At 34.5% G+C, this 16,910-nt stretch overlaps 4 protein-coding genes and 1 pseudogene across 5 annotated transcripts; 3 read left to right on the top strand and 2 right to left on the bottom strand.

Annotated features, from left to right (window-relative positions):
* Positions 1 to 146: 146 nt before the first annotated feature.
* LOC105148437 (pancreatic triacylglycerol lipase) lies at positions 147 to 3,690 on the bottom strand. The gene is made up of 7 exons (XM_011060156.2): positions 3,527 to 3,690; positions 3,289 to 3,391; positions 2,123 to 2,271; positions 1,533 to 1,778; positions 786 to 992; positions 528 to 684; positions 147 to 447 (listed from the first exon to the last, which is right to left on the bottom strand). The coding sequence occupies exons 1-7, from the start codon at positions 3,603 to 3,605 to the stop codon at positions 390 to 392; spliced, it is 999 nt and encodes a 332-aa protein (XP_011058458.1). The 5' UTR covers positions 3,606 to 3,690; the 3' UTR covers positions 147 to 389.
* A 647-nt stretch (positions 3,691 to 4,337) lies between these two features.
* Positions 4,338 to 6,153, top strand: LOC105148439 (uncharacterized). The gene is made up of 4 exons (XM_011060160.2): positions 4,338 to 4,472; positions 4,935 to 5,139; positions 5,235 to 5,306; positions 5,605 to 6,153. Exons 2-4 carry the CDS (start codon positions 4,960 to 4,962, stop codon positions 5,824 to 5,826), a joined length of 474 nt encoding a protein of 157 aa, XP_011058462.1. The 5' UTR covers positions 4,338 to 4,472; positions 4,935 to 4,959; the 3' UTR covers positions 5,827 to 6,153.
* On the bottom strand, positions 6,144 to 10,822 carry Gat-1B (GABA neurotransmitter transporter-1B). 2 transcript variants are annotated; one of them, XM_011060158.2, is made up of 15 exons: positions 10,682 to 10,816; positions 9,815 to 9,894; positions 9,508 to 9,751; positions 9,202 to 9,421; positions 9,014 to 9,115; positions 8,711 to 8,888; positions 8,484 to 8,616; positions 8,280 to 8,414; positions 8,083 to 8,186; positions 7,661 to 7,785; positions 7,475 to 7,587; positions 7,252 to 7,383; positions 6,905 to 7,108; positions 6,645 to 6,812; positions 6,144 to 6,545 (listed from the first exon to the last, which is right to left on the bottom strand). In XM_011060158.2, exons 2-15 carry the CDS (start codon positions 9,817 to 9,819, stop codon positions 6,444 to 6,446), a joined length of 1,965 nt encoding a protein of 654 aa, XP_011058460.1. In that variant the 5' UTR covers positions 9,820 to 9,894; positions 10,682 to 10,816; the 3' UTR covers positions 6,144 to 6,443. The 2 variants fall into 2 exon arrangements, with proteins under 2 accessions (XP_011058460.1, XP_011058459.1); XM_011060157.2 differs by having other exon boundaries at positions 9,508 to 9,894; positions 10,682 to 10,822.
* Positions 9,938 to 12,640, top strand: LOC147908138 (uncharacterized; annotated as a pseudogene).
* Positions 12,641 to 13,090: 450 nt separating this feature from the next.
* Positions 13,091 to 16,907, top strand: LOC105148440 (uncharacterized). Its single transcript, XM_011060161.2, has 4 exons — positions 13,091 to 13,618; positions 13,698 to 14,164; positions 14,615 to 14,758; positions 14,834 to 16,907. The coding sequence occupies exons 1-4, from the start codon at positions 13,452 to 13,454 to the stop codon at positions 15,076 to 15,078; spliced, it is 1,023 nt and encodes a 340-aa protein (XP_011058463.1). The 5' UTR covers positions 13,091 to 13,451; the 3' UTR covers positions 15,079 to 16,907.
* Positions 16,908 to 16,910: the final 3 nt, after the last annotated feature.

Raw genomic sequence — 16,910 nt, 5'->3', positions numbered from 1 at the left:
ATTTCTCTTTCGCGATATTGCTTCGAGATTTTCATATTTCTGAGAAATCGAGTGAGGAAAAAATTCTGGAATTTCGTTGAAGAGAATCACAGGAAATGTAACAAGATGGAAAAAATGTGACGATATTATTATGAAAGGAACATTCATTTAAAATCATAATTTCAATTAATATAATTTGTACTCTTTCTAATGTAGCATTACGTATATTAAGGATACATTCTGATACGATGTACATTCGATGTACGCATTCAGAATCGAAGCGCTTCATAAATAAAGTAACTTATCAATGACTAGTACAGATTATTGCGCTATTATTGCTCGAGCTGTAACCGTGAGTTAATTCGCAAATTCTCAATTCTAAAAAAATTCAAGATCGATATTCAGATCGTTTACTGTAGCGCAAAGGGAGCAGCGTCGTTGGTCGATAGATAAAATTTGCCACGTAATCTGAATGAGAAGAAGACAAATTGTGATGAATTGTAATCAGTTTTCGTGAATTTAAAAAAATATAAACAATGATATCTTACGAGGTAGAGGCGTATTCGCCCATCATAACAACCGGATTGTAATCGCACAGTCGCTCCTTGTATTTTTCCCAACTCTCGCACATTTTTGCCTTGAAACCTACCGTGCTGCCGATGCTCTCAGTCATAAGCTGATGCGCTCTGGAATGACTGCAATAAGCTGAAATACAAAAAAAGGAATTAAAATACCGCTCGAGAGTCATCCTATCAATATTCTCCACAGCAAGGATATGATAATAATGAATATCTTGCAATACTCACTTATCGTTGGCACGAAAGAACATCCAGGTTGCGGGATCTTGCCATTATTAGGATAAAAATCAGCGTGTCCCAACGGCGCCAAGAATCCAAACACTGGTCCGCTGGTATGAATGACATCAACGAATTGAGCGTCGGTTGGATCCAACCGGTATTCTGGATCGACGACACCAGAGATAGTCTCGAACAGAGGACTCGCAGGATCTAATCCTTCTCGAAAAAATCAAGGAATTACGCTCACGACATTTAGCCAATATTTTCGCTTTCGTAATTCATTAACATCGATAACAAGTATTATAACTGTATTGTCTATTTCCCAATGCTGTCTTATCAGTAATACACAGATAAATATTACAACTTTAATTCGCGTAATTTCATTATTTAGTTTAATATTTATTCGTTTTTTTAATATCTTTTTCTATTGTATCAAGAATCCTTTGAGGAAAAAAACTATTGTATTAATAATTCCTTTAAAAAGTTATGATACTTTTTATTATCAAACTTGAATTTGCATTCTTCTACGAAGACTGAGGCTCACAACTCAATTTCACAACTCTGAGAAATGACAATGGAATCGATGTCGATGAATTATCCATTTCTCACTGGATCATGATTAATTCTTAACTGAGGTTTAACTTATTCTTCATCTCTTTCTAATGCCAGAATTGGAAAGAGATGAGAAATAAGTTGAACCTCGGTTCAGAGTTAACCGTAAAACTGAGCCTAAGGGTTACGTATTCATTGATTTACCTGTTATTCTCCCAACACGTCCGTCGTGATAAGCTCCGGCGAAGCCCGCCACATAAGAGCCCAGGCTATGGCCACTAATGTGCACGTCCTTATATTCCAGGTTCGAGTCCCGATTCAAAAAATCCAAGAACTGGCCTAAGTACTCACCAACTAGACGCGTGTTCTTAGCCGCCACCGGATAGGCGTCGGACGCCAAGATTCCCCAGCCGACGACTATCACGTTCACATCCTGATAAAGCAGATACGCTAAAAATGCAATTAAATGTTATATCTCTATCTTAAAAAAAAAAACATATTTTTTTCTTATTTGGAAGCAACGGTTTTACGAGGACATGAGATCGTCAGATCAAAAAGGAGTGGGATATAAAAAAAAACCTTGGAACTCTTCCGCGAAGAGTTTCTGACGAGAGAGAGCGAGCAGAAAAATTTGCAGAATGATTAATTAAACCATTATCGCATTGACCCTTGAACCGACAACGACGTCGATTCCGTGTTTACCGAAATAGGCTGACCCTGATTGTTTGCAAAAGTAGTAGCTGCGGTAGTAAGGAATGTGAATACGCGATGACGTAATACCTAATTCCACCCACCGTCTATTAGATCACGTATCCAGCCCTCATTTCCGGTATCGCTGAATCCATGAACGATGAACTTGGTCGGCCGGCTCTCGTTGAAGTGCGATGCGTACAGCACTTCGGTATTGTTCAAGAATAACTGCTCCTCGCCAAATGGGTTTTCCCTGTGCGAAGCAATATTGTGAGAAAAATATTGCAACGAAATTGATGCATGATAAACATTAAATTTAAGTCCAAACATTGATTCTCACCGAACATGCAAATTTCCCCGATTTCTTATTCTTCGAGATAATAAAAGAAAAAATTATAACAATGTCAAGAAGTGTCTTCCTCAATCGGCTTGTTTGCCGGAAAGAGAGAAATAAAAAGAAGGAAAAAAAAGAGAGCGGGAATCAATCCGAAGGCGATATTAAGGCGTCAACGCGGCGCGGCGCCTCAACACTCGATAGTCGATCAAACGTCAGCGCTGAGAATAGAATGCCCGCTGATTGCACGTATCATTAAAAAATTGACGCATCCTCCACGGGGCAAGCCGGCGATAGCGGTGCCATGGTGCATAGAAATTAGCCGCGTCGGCGTGTGATTGATTCCTGATCGACGTCAAGATAGCCTTTGGGCCAATTGCAATTATATAAAATAATTATTTGGAAAATATGTCCGAGGGAACTCGGTATAACGATGAAAATGTGAACAGTGAAAATGATGAAAACCTATATATTCGTAGTCGATTCTTATATTCAAGATTGTCTTAATTAAATACGATCTTAAGATGTCATGAATTGCATGAATCAATCAGAAGGCCAGTATTTATAGTTGACTCTTATATTTAAGACTGTCTTAAGTACACAGATTTAAGATGTCATAAGCCAATCAAACGGCTGTATTATCATCTTAAGACATTACTCAAGATGATCTTAAAATAAAAACAGAATAAATATCAGCTTATAATATAATTTCAGTTTAAGGCTTGATTGATGCATGTCTGAGAGTGAAGCGTCTGGATGTCTTCTGTACAATCGCGGGAACGATTCTCTTTTGTTTCCTCTTCCAATTAACTGGACTTTTCACATAAATACAGTTGTTATCTCATGTATCACACTGAGATGCAAGACAACATTATATTCCACTTTCATATCTCATCGCAAATCGTTGTTGCAACAATTAAAAAAGATTATACGCACCTGGTGTACAATTTGAAGGTTGCTGGTTCGCGTTCCAGCACCGTCTCAACGATCGACGCTCGCGCGTTGTCATTAAGCAGTGTGCCCTCCGGATACGCATACGCTGGAATTAACAACTGAGGAATTAATCGGTTGGGATTAATCGGTCCGCGTCGCGAATAAAATTCATGGAAATAGAGAGGGGAGGGCAGCGATTTGTGCGTTTCGGTGCGAGATTCGAACCGGTACGTCCGATTACCTGACCAGATGAGTAGGAAGGTTGAAAAAACGAGAAGCTGGATCTGTGACATGTTTCGGCACGGGGTGCTGCGCAACATACCAGTCTCTACGAGATGCACCGGATTACTACTTTAACTTGGTCAGCTTAACGTCGAGCCCGTCATTCATCCCGCGCGCTTTCTTTTTGCTCCTCCACCAGCTCTCGGGAGTACGATAAGAGCGCCTAATGCCCGCGTACAGCTTTAATTCGTTGACACAATTTACCATCGCGGATTTTTGACAATCACCTCCTCGCCACAGCCACGAATCTAATTCCGTTCGATGCATTTCAAATCTGAAAAAAATTAACTATGAAAAATTCAATAAATCGCAACGAAATCGGAACAGATAAACGTATGGAGATAATCCGACTTTAGGAGGAAATCCAATTAACTTCAAAAAAATTCTGTATAAAAATTAATTGTTTTACGCAAAAGGTTTTTAAATGATACGTGTAGATATTTCAAATGTGTACCTTATTTTCTAGAATATGAATTATTTTTAGACAAAAACATGCTGCATATACATATGATAAATTGCCATATTACCCATGCCATATTACTGTGCGTTGCTCATTTGTTTATCTGAAGGTTATTAATTAAGGTTATGCATTTTTAGTATTAATCGTTAATGCTTTCTTTTTTTTCCTCACCGTTTTTGGATAGAGGATCTTCTATGCCTCTTAAAAAATCATTCGTATAATAAATTTATATAAAATATATGTACGCGATCTATGATACCGACTACGATTCAAGTAAGTTTCACTACAATCTTGGGACGTTTTTCGACAGATTGTGCCTCACGCAATTTTCTCAAAATGGCGTACGCATATAGGCGCATTTATGAGGACGATCAACGGTGAACCGTCAAAACTGGCACTACGTGGTGATCTCGAATTTATTTGCAATTACAAGCCTTGGAAAATGGTACATATATAATTCAATCATTGAATTATTTCTGTTCGATTTATTGATAAGTTGTTGGATTATTTCGATTTATTGATGAATTGTTTTTATTTGTGTTTATCTTATTATTAAGAATGTCATCAACATCAATCAACATATTCGTTAACTCGTTATAATTCGTTAACTCGTTTCCAAGTCTTGTCGTTTTGAAATTTACTCGAGTCATATCATCGGATTATTTATTTATTGTTATTTTTTATTTATGTTTATTTTTTACGATTTTTTTTATCTAAGTTATATAATAATAGTACACTAAATTATATTTGTTTTTTGGCATATAAAATTATTACATGTTGACATCAATTTACATGTCAATATTGATGAGAATCGAATTGCATATATGATAACAAACATGTTACTTATGCTCAATGTTAATATTTGTTTTTATATTTATGTTAATATTTATTTCAATTTTTGTTAAAGAGTTAACTGAATCTATCGATGCATCATGTCGCCTGAGCCTACACAAGAACCTATTCAAGATAATCTGATAGTTCCCAATACAGTCCTGGACGCAAGAGCGGGGAATGATGAGGAAGACAGCGACGACGAAGATATGGGTATGGCGGGATATTTACCATTATCCCAAGTTTCTACCGATGCTGAACCCATATTAGGCGAAGAAGAGGTATAAAGCAGCAATATTTTTTTTCTCTAATGCAAAGGACTTTTAAAAGTCATTTAATTTCTTGAATAACTAAAAACATTCCTTTTTTATTCTAGAATGACGAATGGCTAACCGGATTTAGCGAATCTAATCAAGCATCATCTGTTCCAACAACTGAAACCCAGCAAGTAAGTCTTTAAATTAAGAAAATTACTATGAAAATGTTCGAATCAGAATGATTTTGTTTTATAGTTGTACTATTTACACTTGAATAATATCCAAAAGAATCTTTTCTGCGAGCAAATAAATCAATTACATATTATTATAAATGTTATTTCTATAAATGTAAAGATCCAGCATATTTTATTTAGATTGATATCTATGTTCTGCCTTAAAAGCATGATAATAATGTGACAAAAGCGTGACAATAATATGTAATAATAAACACAATGAATTTGCAATTAAAAAAGACCTACAATATTTTAGAGTTGTTCTTCAGAGGTATTGGAAGTCTGGTCATGTTCGCACAATCGTTCTGACATTGATCTAGATGCAACTAAGATCAAAGAAGTAAAATCCGTAATGGCGTCCATTACCATTCCCGAAGCTTGCATTCCGCAATGGGCAAATGCGATCTCGGAAGAACAATGGAAGGAGCAACTTCTCATACGCATTAAACAGATGCAGGATAAAGATTTGCAGAGCTGAAGTTGCAATGAGTTGAGCTGGTTACAATAAAGAACTAAAACTCTTTACTGCATCAGCTGCACACAACGAGCAGTATATCTGAAATTATTTAAAGTATGATTTATTATAACGTAAAAATGCAGAAATATAATCGAGATGCCTATTAGGCATTGTTTTGAATCATATATATATATATATTTTAGCATTTAAATGTAAAAGAATAAAATATTTGATTTTTATATCAGTTAAGGTAAAAGCTGTTTTGAACAGAATTTTAGCATCTTGTTAATGCGTAGGATGTATAATTGTGGCATAAGAGGAATATAAATCAAAACATATTCGAACGAATCGCAAAGTTTTTTTATTATTGTCGTTTTCTTTTCATACGGTATGTTGAAAGCAGATTATAGAGATATATAATAGATTAGTTTAATTAATAAACGTCGTTTTTCTCGATGAGGTTGCGCTCAAAATGAATAAACGCATGATACCTCATCTTGATGCTATTCTAGTGAAATCTCTGATGTATTCTGAATCGCAAACATTCAATTGCGCGCTCAAATCTTTCCCATTAGCATACTATAGTTCATCGCATCCATCAAATAATCTATGTGATTGAAAAAGGCATGAATACGATTTTATAATTCAAATTCCGCGTCGATGGTAGCGGCTTTGACTGGATTGAGTTTCTTCCGCAAGGCAGCAACATCGTCTTCTATTTTTATCAATTTCCGATATTTCTGAAAAGAAATAAGTTATCACATTATTTTTTTTGTATTATATTATAATAATTCTTGAATTATATTACGTGTGTAATTCTTTTTTACGATATTATATACCTCTGAGGTAGTTCCGGATGTAACGCACCAGATATAAATCATGTAACCTGGAATGCATAACATCGAGGAAAGACCCGCGAGCCATCCCAATAAATGGCTCCACCACGGAAATTCATACGTGAGGTATTTCACAGGGACGAATTTAATGATATTAAAGATGAACACACCCTATATATAAGAGAGAAATACAAAATATAAATCAAAAGTAGCATATTAGTTCGAAGTCACGTATAATCTGGACAAATTGGATAAAGTTTTACCACGCAAATAGCAGGTGTGGTAAATGTCCAGCATATTTTCCACCAGAAACAAGGATAGTAGCCTATCATGTCTCGTATGCCATCATAAAATCGGTCCACCCCGAATGCCCATGAGACGGAGATGCACTCGAAGAACATCAGGAAGAGTAAGCAAAATCCGCTTACGGCATACGTGTCCAACAGTTGAAACACGTACATTCCGCCCTAGATACAAAATTAATTCTGATTAGTACTAAGAAAAATCTGATTGATCTTCTCTTGTCAAAAAATACAAAATTAAAAAAATAAGATATTTATACACTCTTATTAAACATTTTTTAGATATTTGGAAAATTTAATCTACTCACTTCTGTGACGCATAGAAGCCCGATTAGATACGAGATCAGACATACAATCGCGATGAACAATTCCTTCCGTTTTCTGAGTGTTCGCGGCCACTCATCCACAGCAGCGGTGATGAAGCCCTCCATGGTACAAAACTGGAATGCAACTTACTTTTAACATTAACATTAATCCGTGATAGTTCTAGAATAACAGAAGTCGATCCTTGATTTGATGAATGTACATTACCTGACTATCCAGCCCTATTAGAAGAAGCATAAAGAAAAATAGACTTGACCAAATTGACGCCCCGGGTAGTTGCAATACCGCCGAGGGATAAACTAAGAAGGCCAAACCGGGTCCTAATCAAAATAATGAATACAACAAAATTATTAGTGTTATAATTCGAAATAGATTAAAAGGAAGGATAATTACCAGAAGCAGCTACATCGGCCACTGGTTTCTGTTGTTCATGGGCCATAAAACCAACCACAGAAAATATGACTACTCCGCTAAGCAGGCTGGTACAAGTATTGACTCCACATACGATGAGAGCATCTCTATAATGTATTAAAAAGACTGCATATGTATAATCTGCTATACAAATGATTTTTATTATGCGCTCTGGAATGACACCTTCTCAAGCACTAAAATAAACTTTGCAGTATAATAAAAGTCATTAGAATTCAGGTAAAATAATAGGATATAAACATGAAAAGAAAATTGAACGAAAATAATAAAATAAAGTGAAGAGAAAAAATAGAAATAATAAAGTCAAATTAAGCAAATAAAATCTAACAAAAATAATAAAATTAAAGAGGATAAAAAATAATAATCGATAGATAGAAGATTCTTACTTGTAAACATTATTGTTAAATTTGTTGTAACTGCCTAGAGCTACCAATGCGCCTAGGCCGAGAGCGTAAGTGAAGAATATCTGCGTTACCGCGTCTATCCATACCTGCACATATTATACAATAATCATGTCAATAATTGTAATATCTATATTCTAGTACAACTAAAAGAAAAATCGACGTTGTGTTGATGGTTTTACCTCAGGATCGCCGAGTTTCGAAAGATTCGGTGTAGCATAATACTTCAAACCTTCCGAAGCGCCGGGAAGCGTCAAGCCTCGCACGAGCAGTACCACCAGCAAAGCATACGGAAAGAGCGCCGTGAAATAGACGACCTGTATTACATCGTGTAATTCATACGCTACGTCTGAAAGTGGTCAAGATTTATCATAAGCTCGCTTTACCTTGCCGGTCCATTTAACGCCTTTCCAGATGCAAAAGTAACACATGATCCACACGACCGCGAGAGTGCCGGCCAGTTCCCATCTTATATTACCTACGTCTTCGATGCCCGAGGATATCATTAGGGTGCGCCTCCTTGTAACAAAAGGCGCAGATATTTTTTGATTGCACTGTAATTGATTAACTAAGGTATCTACTGGACCAATAATTAATCCCAATTTATAATTACTCCCAAAATTCCTTCACTGGATCCTTCAACAGCCTGTGGCTCAAATTTCCGAAGGATGTGGCACATATGACATTATTTGGCCAGTAGTCGTCCTGCCAGCATGACACGTTCAAACGTTCATCAGGCGTGATACAGTAACGCGTATTCCACGAGTTGTCGCAGGTTCTCCATGGTACGTCTGTGCACAATTTATATTAAATAAATGTAACAATTTCTGATTTTCTACAGCCCCCCCCCCTCCCAAAAAAAAACAAAAAATAACACCTCTTGCAGAAGTGCCATGTATAAAATAAAGTCATTCACCAGCACGTAAGGAGACCAAGAAGTAGAAAAGCGCCCAAGCGAGAATGATGATGTAATACACATTGGTCCAGCAGGAAAGCACGCAGGTTGCATATCCAATGCCTGTATGAAGATCAACATTGTCACTGTCATCCTCCCAAAAGTATTTTAATGAAACTATAAAACTGAGAGTGCTCTCTAAAAATCACCTTTGAAAATAGGTGCTATTTTAAAAACACCTAGACCACCTATCGTCAGCATCTGACCTAAGGACAGTTCCATCAGGAACATAGGTATACCGGCCAGTGCAAGCGCGATGAAGTAGGGCACCATAAAAGCACCACCGCCATTTTTATAACAAAGATATGGAAATCGCCATAGATTTCCCAAACCTATGGCCAGTCCCACGACGGACAAAATGAATTCGATCTTTAAAAGAGAAAAGTACGGAAATTGTATCTATAAGTTAAATCCGGATTCTATCTAGATATTGTGCAGATTGACCAATGCCTCACCTTGCTGCTCCAGTTTCCTCGTTCTGGTAGGTCCTTGGGCCTCTTAATGATCGAGGACTGTCGCAGGCATTGTATCGCTTCAAAACGAAAGTCTGACTCTTTTTCGCCATTGGAGGGAGCTCGGTTGTTGGTGGGCTCGGAGAAGAGGGCCTTCAGCTCCTGTACCGGATTCACGGGACTCGCTGCCGGTTTCCTCGGCAGAGGACTAGTGGATCTGTCTACCTTGGGACGGCCGGTCGATCCCCTTGAAGGCATTATTCGTTGCGGCGACGAAATCGCGGGATGAGATCGAAATTGCAGAACTCACCTCATCCTAACAGGTCGATCGTGAGTGGAGATCGGCTCGCCAACTGTGTGTAACTTGTGCTCTTCTTTCTGATTAAAACGCTGGAACGGGATGGCCGTTGAAATGATGGTGAAGTGGAAAGAGACAGGGAGGAACGAAGGGCTAATTGATAATTAACTATTGATAATTGATCGTCTATGTATAGGAAGTTTTTGTGACGTGACCGCGTCCTATCTAATTGCGTCGACCTTAACAAACAGAAAGCCCTTTAAGAGCGGCCGGACGTGTTACGAGAGGCTCGAGGAGAGTATGCAGGGGATGACGATAAGTCCCTAATATAAATAATAGATGAAATTTGCGTTCTCGCATGATAATACCCGCGGTCATCGTCGTCGTCGTCGCGCGCACGAGCGCGAGGTGCGCGTACAAGGTATGACATATAGTAGACAAGGGTCTTGATGATGACGGACGATGAATAACGAGCCACTTCCGGGAATCATAGCGTTCACCGAATGCGTTCTCATCGTCACAACCTTGTCCTATTTTATTATTTAATTCATGGTGTCCTGTGTACTGCGATATCGTAATAAATACTTCCCATATCGCACGTCTCGCGACAACGTATGACGAAAAGATCCCATCTTTTTTATTTAATTAGGAATCATAAAGTCGTGCAAAACAATCGTTGTATCAAAAGCTAAATTTCAAAAGAAATTTCAAACCAATTAACAATTTGATTATAGATAATGCGCGCGCAGTATGATGGACAGGTCTATATTTTATTTCAGATATTTTTCCCACGTAACTTCAAAGAAGCAAAAGGACTCCATTGCCAAAGGAATGATTGATGTATTTTAGCTTTGCGCGGAAATCGCAAGCGATACATACGCAGTTGTCACGATCCAAAATATCCAGTCTTCCTGCACTGTCAATGTTCTTGCACTGGTCCTTATCTCGGCATCCTGCTAAATATTCTGCTTCTTCCACGTGCGAGATCACTTCCGAGATCTTCAGTATAGAATGTGGAACTTTTGAGAAGGGGAATGGAGTTACCCCTTTTTTTTAGCCGAACGTTTAACTGAACACGACTTTGAGGTAGGGCTCGCACGGATGCCGAGATTTCTGCCGTACCCCGTCGCGATCTACCCCACAATGATGCTCGGTCCCCCTCGAGCATGAACGCACCTATCTTTCCATTCAACAAATTAATGCCACAGTGTCACTCTATATTTAGGCTGCTCGTACGACACGAAGAGATCGGTCATACGCGCGCGAATTGCGGCAACCAAATGCGATACGATATTTTCCATTTTTCCTTTTTGTTATCATGTGATTTTTTTCGATATGATAATAGTTCATTATTACATTGAAGGATACTTTGAAGGAAGAGGCCGAATAAACATATGAGGGCTATAATTAAGTCTCGAAATGATAATTCTTCTCTAAAGAATTTTTGATGAAAAATATTTGTATATGTATATAGAATTAATTTTATGAACAGCAAATAAACGATTAGATATCTTTTTACGTATTTACAGATACCATCATTGAGACGGATGTATAAAGAAAGAGCGGTTTTGTTAAAGTATCATATAAATTTGAATATATAGATACAGATTAGAAAATAATTTTGTTGAATTAGCAAAATAATTTAATATAAAATAAATTATACAGAATGCTCAAATTGATTGCTAGAATGTCAAAACTCTTTGCAGCATTGCTTATCATGCTTGAATTTCCTATATAATTATTTTGATAGTCTAAAAAAATTATTTTCAAATCTGTATCTATCTAAATTTTTAAATATTTAACAAAATCGTTCTTTTCATGTATTTTCATAAAGTTTTAATAACTATAATATGATGCTTTTCAAGATATCGAACTTTAATTTATAGGTAATATGAACAAAAAATTCATGCACTGAATTTTCTTCTGCTAACGTATAGCAACGTAGGTTTCTATGGTAGCGTGTAGTAAGAACTTAGGAAGTCTAATGAACACAATTGTTCATGAATTGTAATGAATACAATATAATTTGCGATGATTAAGAGTGTTGCACGATTGCGAGTATTTGTTAGATTTCCTATTATTCGCAGAAACAAATTCAGTGCATGAATTTTTTGTCAGTGTTCTACACCATAAATTCTAAAGTCATATTTTATTTCCTTTCCCACATGAATTTACAAATTTTAAAAATACTGTATATTTTGATTTGTAATTTGGGACTAAAGAGAGAAAACGCTTTAAATACATAATTTTCGAAAAAAGAAAATAAAATTTAATATTGCGTCGTTTTTATCATATTCATATAATATTAAAATAAAATAAAAATGAATAACTATTAGAAGTATTAGAATTAAAAACTACGATGTAAATTGTTATAAACTATGTTTAAAATATGTCTTTAAATGTTTCTTTAAAATTACCTGCGATATGAATTTTCAGCTAAAATTCCTTCAAATAAATATATGACGCAAATGATTTCCATCGCTTCGAGTCCATTGTTTCAAATGGTTTTATATTGCTTAAGCAAGAAAAGCATAGAAAATAAGAACAATTGTATGTGTTTTATCAATTTCTATGTTTAAACTTATTATATCATTATGATACACTTCATCAATTATGCCAATTGTCATTCTGTAGTTATATTTATAATTATTGTTGACATTTATAAATTAAAGAATATATCAATAAACTAATTCTAACAAGATATTGCTTTCTCTGTGCTAGAGATAACATTTTATGTAGCCAGTTTTTAAATAACTTTTATCTATAATATACATATTAGTATAATATGCATAAATATATAAAAAAATTGAAAGACATAATAAATAATATTAAAGATAATATTCGCTTATTTATTAATTGTTATCCGATTTGATTTAATGCAATTGAAATAAATTAGAATTATTTCTTAAATTAATAATAAATAAATTAAATATATGTATATTAAATTTAATTATAAGTTTTACTCAAATTATATCTATTTAATATATTTTTTCTGAAGCATACTTCTCGTCTTCGAAAAATAATTAGAAAACATTTTCACTTGTCATAGTTTTTATTTTAAAAAAATTAAATGTAAAATTACGTACTTTCAATAACAAGCATATTTTCTATTAAAATAAGTAAAATATATAAAAGAAATATTTTCTTTCCAGTAAATTTTTATTGTCATAATGTTTTGATTCTTCATTCTTTATATTTTTCTTTTTATTTTTCGCATACTTTTTGCATCTAATGGAGATAATATTTCAAGAAAAACTTACAAAAAAAAACAATAATTATATTATAATGCAAATAAATGTATGTAATAGTTTACAAAAAAATGTCACCATAAATACAAATTGATTTGGATGAAAGAATTCGATATCTAATTTGATTTCATTCATGTTCATCCAGTAGATTTGTTTTCTCGCCTATCAATAGATACTGCGCCTGTGCGTAACCTAGCTTAACCCAAATCTGAAACTAAACATTTGAACATCTTGTAGCTTGCGGTGGCCGGTGCCGACATGTTTGAGTATATTCATCAATATTGTTGACGACGTTCACTCGGTTGTTCGATATTGAATTCCAGACTAATCCAAACTGCAGTTGCAGTTTTTGACAATTTTGACAATCACGAGAATTCATAAGTTTTGCCTACATTTTCGAGATGGACAAGGAAAGTTATGCTGACAACAACGAAGAAGCAAAGAATCAGACACGGTGTTTTGTCTGCGACGCCGATGTCAAGGGTCGCTTTTATGCTTTGGCCTCTTGCAGAACGCAGAATTCGCAGGCCAGGGTAATCGAGAAACTCGGAGAATTAGTTGGCGAAAGGTGATGAATCTACGTTAAGTGGCCTGCATCTCCTGTACCACAAGACAAGATGTTAAATAAGTTCGATTTCTTGTTACAGATACATGGTCGTAATAACCGAGGAAGATGTGATCTGCCGCAGTTGCGGTATCCTCGTTAACACCTTGGATAGATTGGAAATTGAAGTGCGTGATACGCGGAATCATATTCTGCGCTTTTTAGAACAAAAGTATTCTCTGAATGAAGGAGAGCTTCGCAGTAGTAGTGACAAACCGAAGCCATGTCAACCACCGCAGATCACGAGATCTGGGGTGAAAGAGATTGCCTGTAGTATTAAATCGAACGAGAATGACTCAAATCCAGAAAATAAGAAGATACCATCGAAATCTTTGCTGCAATGCAATAAGTGTAAATATACTACAGGTATCGATTCATTCATGGTATATCACTTGAGGAATCATACCAAGGAATCCCTATCTTGTGATAACTGTGGAAATACAATGCTTGAAGTTACAAAACATAATTGTAACAAGGCAAATGATTTGGGAAACAAAGAGAATGAAACAGGTTGAGTATCACTGAATCAAATAAATGAAATATTGCAGTATCATTAGTTGCTTTCTATTTATATCAAAATTCAAATAATTATTTCATTTATGACATCATAATTCAGTTGAATGTACATTTCTTTTCATTCTATTAAGTGAGATTTAACAGAATTTTTATCTACAATCTGCATAAGCTCATCATGTATTTTACTAAATCTTATTAATTACTTACATTAAAAATGATTTATCATTAAATCACTTTGTCATCAAAGCATTATAGTCATTTTGAATATAAGATATTTGCATAATTTTAAAATTAATATCACTTGTGTGAAAATGGAAAGCAGCTATTGTTTTGAGTTCTATAATTACACAGGTCCACAAAAAAAAATATCCTGTGCTGGAGGGGAGACCCAGCACAGAATCCCCTTTTTTGTGGGCCTGTGTTATTGACATTGATATATTACAGGTAATTCTGACGTTAGCAAGAATGAATCGGTAACACTATTGAAATCAACTCAAATGCCTTTTACTCAAACTACGCCACCGCCATTGACATCTTTCCAGCAAACAAATTGCAATCCCCCGAATGACACCCCTACGTTACCAACAAGCAAGTATTTACCAATAGATTTTAATATATTACTGTGTGTAAATGTATCTTAAAAAAAATTTCTTTTTACAAAAGATGATTCCACATCCTCTCAAGAACCAGTATATATTCTACAATCGATCGACATGACTGATACTGACAACTTAAAAAAGATAACAAACTTAGACTTAGATCTTGTGCAAAAAATGCAATCGAAAAGCAAGGATACAAAACAGGTGTTGACTGTGAAAGATGATGGAAGTCTGTTAGTGGTAGAAGTGCCAGTATCCTGGAAAGCAAAAGCGCCGATTATTAATTCATTATCGTTCGAGCAATTATAGAAGATTTAAGTAGAGTTGCAACGAATATTAGGTAACTTCGGTAATATTTTTACTATTCGGCCGAACATCAAATATTATTGTTTAAGTATTCGGCCTAATATTAAATAATTTTAACGTAAGAATCGAATTTTTTTTTAACTATAGTATACGCTCTCTTCACAAAAAACAGTGAAAATAATTTTACTAAAAATGAGTACCTTCTATATTGCACAATCTAACAAAGGACCGCATGGAAGTATTTTCTTTGATTTTTATGAGCTCTCACCTCTTAAAAGTGCAATTGAACACATAAAAAATATGTGTATCTTATTTTTGTCTACAAAATAATATTATATATTAAAAGCTCATCAAAATTAGAGATGAATACATCAAAATATATGTTTCTTTGTTATATCAGAGCTATCAATAATAGGTACTGTTGACTTGAAATGTTTCAGTATTCATCTTTGTTACCAGGATTGGCAAAGACTTTTTTTAAGAATAAAACATGGTTCTTAAATATATTTTTAATGCTTTAAACATTATAAAAAACCATGTTTAAAATATATTAAAAACAATAATTAAGTATGTTTTAAACTCTTTAATGTTTTTTGTCAACCTGTTTGTTAATATTCCTACTTACTTCATCACTGTTTTGTCATAGCTTCTACTCTCTCTAATTAGTGCGTTAGAGTAAGAACTATGATAATATGTTGGGGAGCATGCGACACGAACAAACTTTGAGTTATACTAATTATAAGTGGGAATATCGCATGTCCATTGTTTTTATTAACTTTTAAATCGTATACCTCCTTTGAGGTTTCCATCTAGTAATAGTACATAGGTGCGAATTGGGATTTGACATTTTTAATTGCAAGTGCCTCTTGAAGATTAAAACAGATATTTCTTTAAAACCACTCTTTTCTGAAGTATAATTTTCTCACAAATCCTATGGTATCACAAATTTTAATGAAAAAGCATTTAATGTAGTAGGGATAAGCCGCGATAACAACTGTTCATGCACAACTGTCAGCAAATTAAAAATTTTCGTAATGCGAATTCGCACTAGTGTACGGTTTGAAGGTTAAATGTGCCTAATACTCGAATATTCGGTTATCCAACACATGATTGTCGAATATTCGGTAAATACCAAAGTTAAGTGCCAAATATTCGTTGCATTTTTTTATCTAAAGAGGCTCAGTATTTTTACATTTAGTTAGTCTTACAGATTGTACCTGTCAAAACAAAGTGTAATATATAATAATTTATTATAATTATGTTATAATTATAATTATAGTTTATAATTATAGTATTTTACGTACAAAGATTCAGAATATAATTACAAAAAACAATTATCTATATCTATCAGATATACATGATTTATTTTATTACAATATATTAAAAATAATTCATTATATATGTAAGTACTAAATGTAATGTCCACATATTTTTGTCTTCGAAATAAAATTAAATAATAAATGCAAAATCATAAAATATATGTAAAATTAAAAAAAATCTTAATTTTTATTTTTTTAATATTTAGATCTTTTTACAGCAAGCTTTGTTTTTGTATCTGATTAGGTAGAGAAATCCTTTTGTAAGAAATTAATTGCGCTTAAGTTGCGATAATTATGTTCTTCGCAATCAACATTTTCTTGTTTAATATATGGGGACTTATTGTATATACATATTTATATAATATTAGTCTTAAAGTTGTTAAAAATGGAAATTTTTGTTGTTAATACTCGGCTGTTACTTTTTAATTCTTTTATAGCACTTTATGATCTCAAGTAATTGAGGATTAATGTGGACACACTTGTGAATGCGAATAAACAAAAAACGAATTTCAATTT

Source organism: Acromyrmex echinatior, chromosome 11 (assembly GCF_024713525.1).
Source record: "Acromyrmex echinatior isolate Ae372 chromosome 11, ASM2471352v2, whole genome shotgun sequence".
NCBI classification, from domain to species: domain Eukaryota; kingdom Metazoa; phylum Arthropoda; class Insecta; order Hymenoptera; family Formicidae; genus Acromyrmex; species Acromyrmex echinatior.
Note: the sequence above shows the minus strand (reverse complement) of the source record. Positions and strands in the feature narration are given on the sequence as shown.

Coding starts and splice junctions, on each gene's coding strand:
- LOC105148437 (XM_011060156.2), bottom strand. CDS start 3,605: ATGTTGCGCAGCACCCCGTGCCGAAACATGTCACAGATCCAGCTTCTC. Junction 2,272..3,288: donor ACCTTCAAATTGTACACCAG/GTGCGTATAATC, acceptor TGCTTCGCACAG/GGAAAACCCATTTGGCGAGG. Junction 993..1,532: donor ACGTGTTGGGAGAATAACAG/GTAAATCAATGA, acceptor TTTTTCGAGAAG/GATTAGATCCTGCGAGTCCT.
- LOC105148439 (XM_011060160.2), top strand. CDS start 4,960: ATGTCGCCTGAGCCTACACAAGAACCTATTCAAGATAATCTGATAGTT. Junction 5,140..5,234: donor CCATATTAGGCGAAGAAGAG/GTATAAAGCAGC, acceptor TTTTTATTCTAG/AATGACGAATGGCTAACCGG. Junction 5,307..5,604: donor CAACAACTGAAACCCAGCAA/GTAAGTCTTTAA, acceptor ACAATATTTTAG/AGTTGTTCTTCAGAGGTATT.
- Gat-1B (XM_011060157.2), bottom strand. CDS start 9,762: ATGCCTTCAAGGGGATCGACCGGCCGTCCCAAGGTAGACAGATCCACT. Junction 8,187..8,279: donor CGAAACTCGGCGATCCTGAG/GTAAAACCATCA, acceptor TAATATGTGCAG/GTATGGATAGACGCGGTAAC. Junction 7,109..7,251: donor GGCTTCTATGCGTCACAGAA/GTGAGTAGATTA, acceptor TTTTGTATCTAG/GGCGGAATGTACGTGTTTCA.
- LOC105148440 (XM_011060161.2), top strand. CDS start 13,452: ATGGACAAGGAAAGTTATGCTGACAACAACGAAGAAGCAAAGAATCAG. Junction 13,619..13,697: donor GGAGAATTAGTTGGCGAAAG/GTGATGAATCTA, acceptor TTCTTGTTACAG/ATACATGGTCGTAATAACCG. Junction 14,759..14,833: donor CACCCCTACGTTACCAACAA/GCAAGTATTTAC, acceptor TTTTTACAAAAG/ATGATTCCACATCCTCTCAA.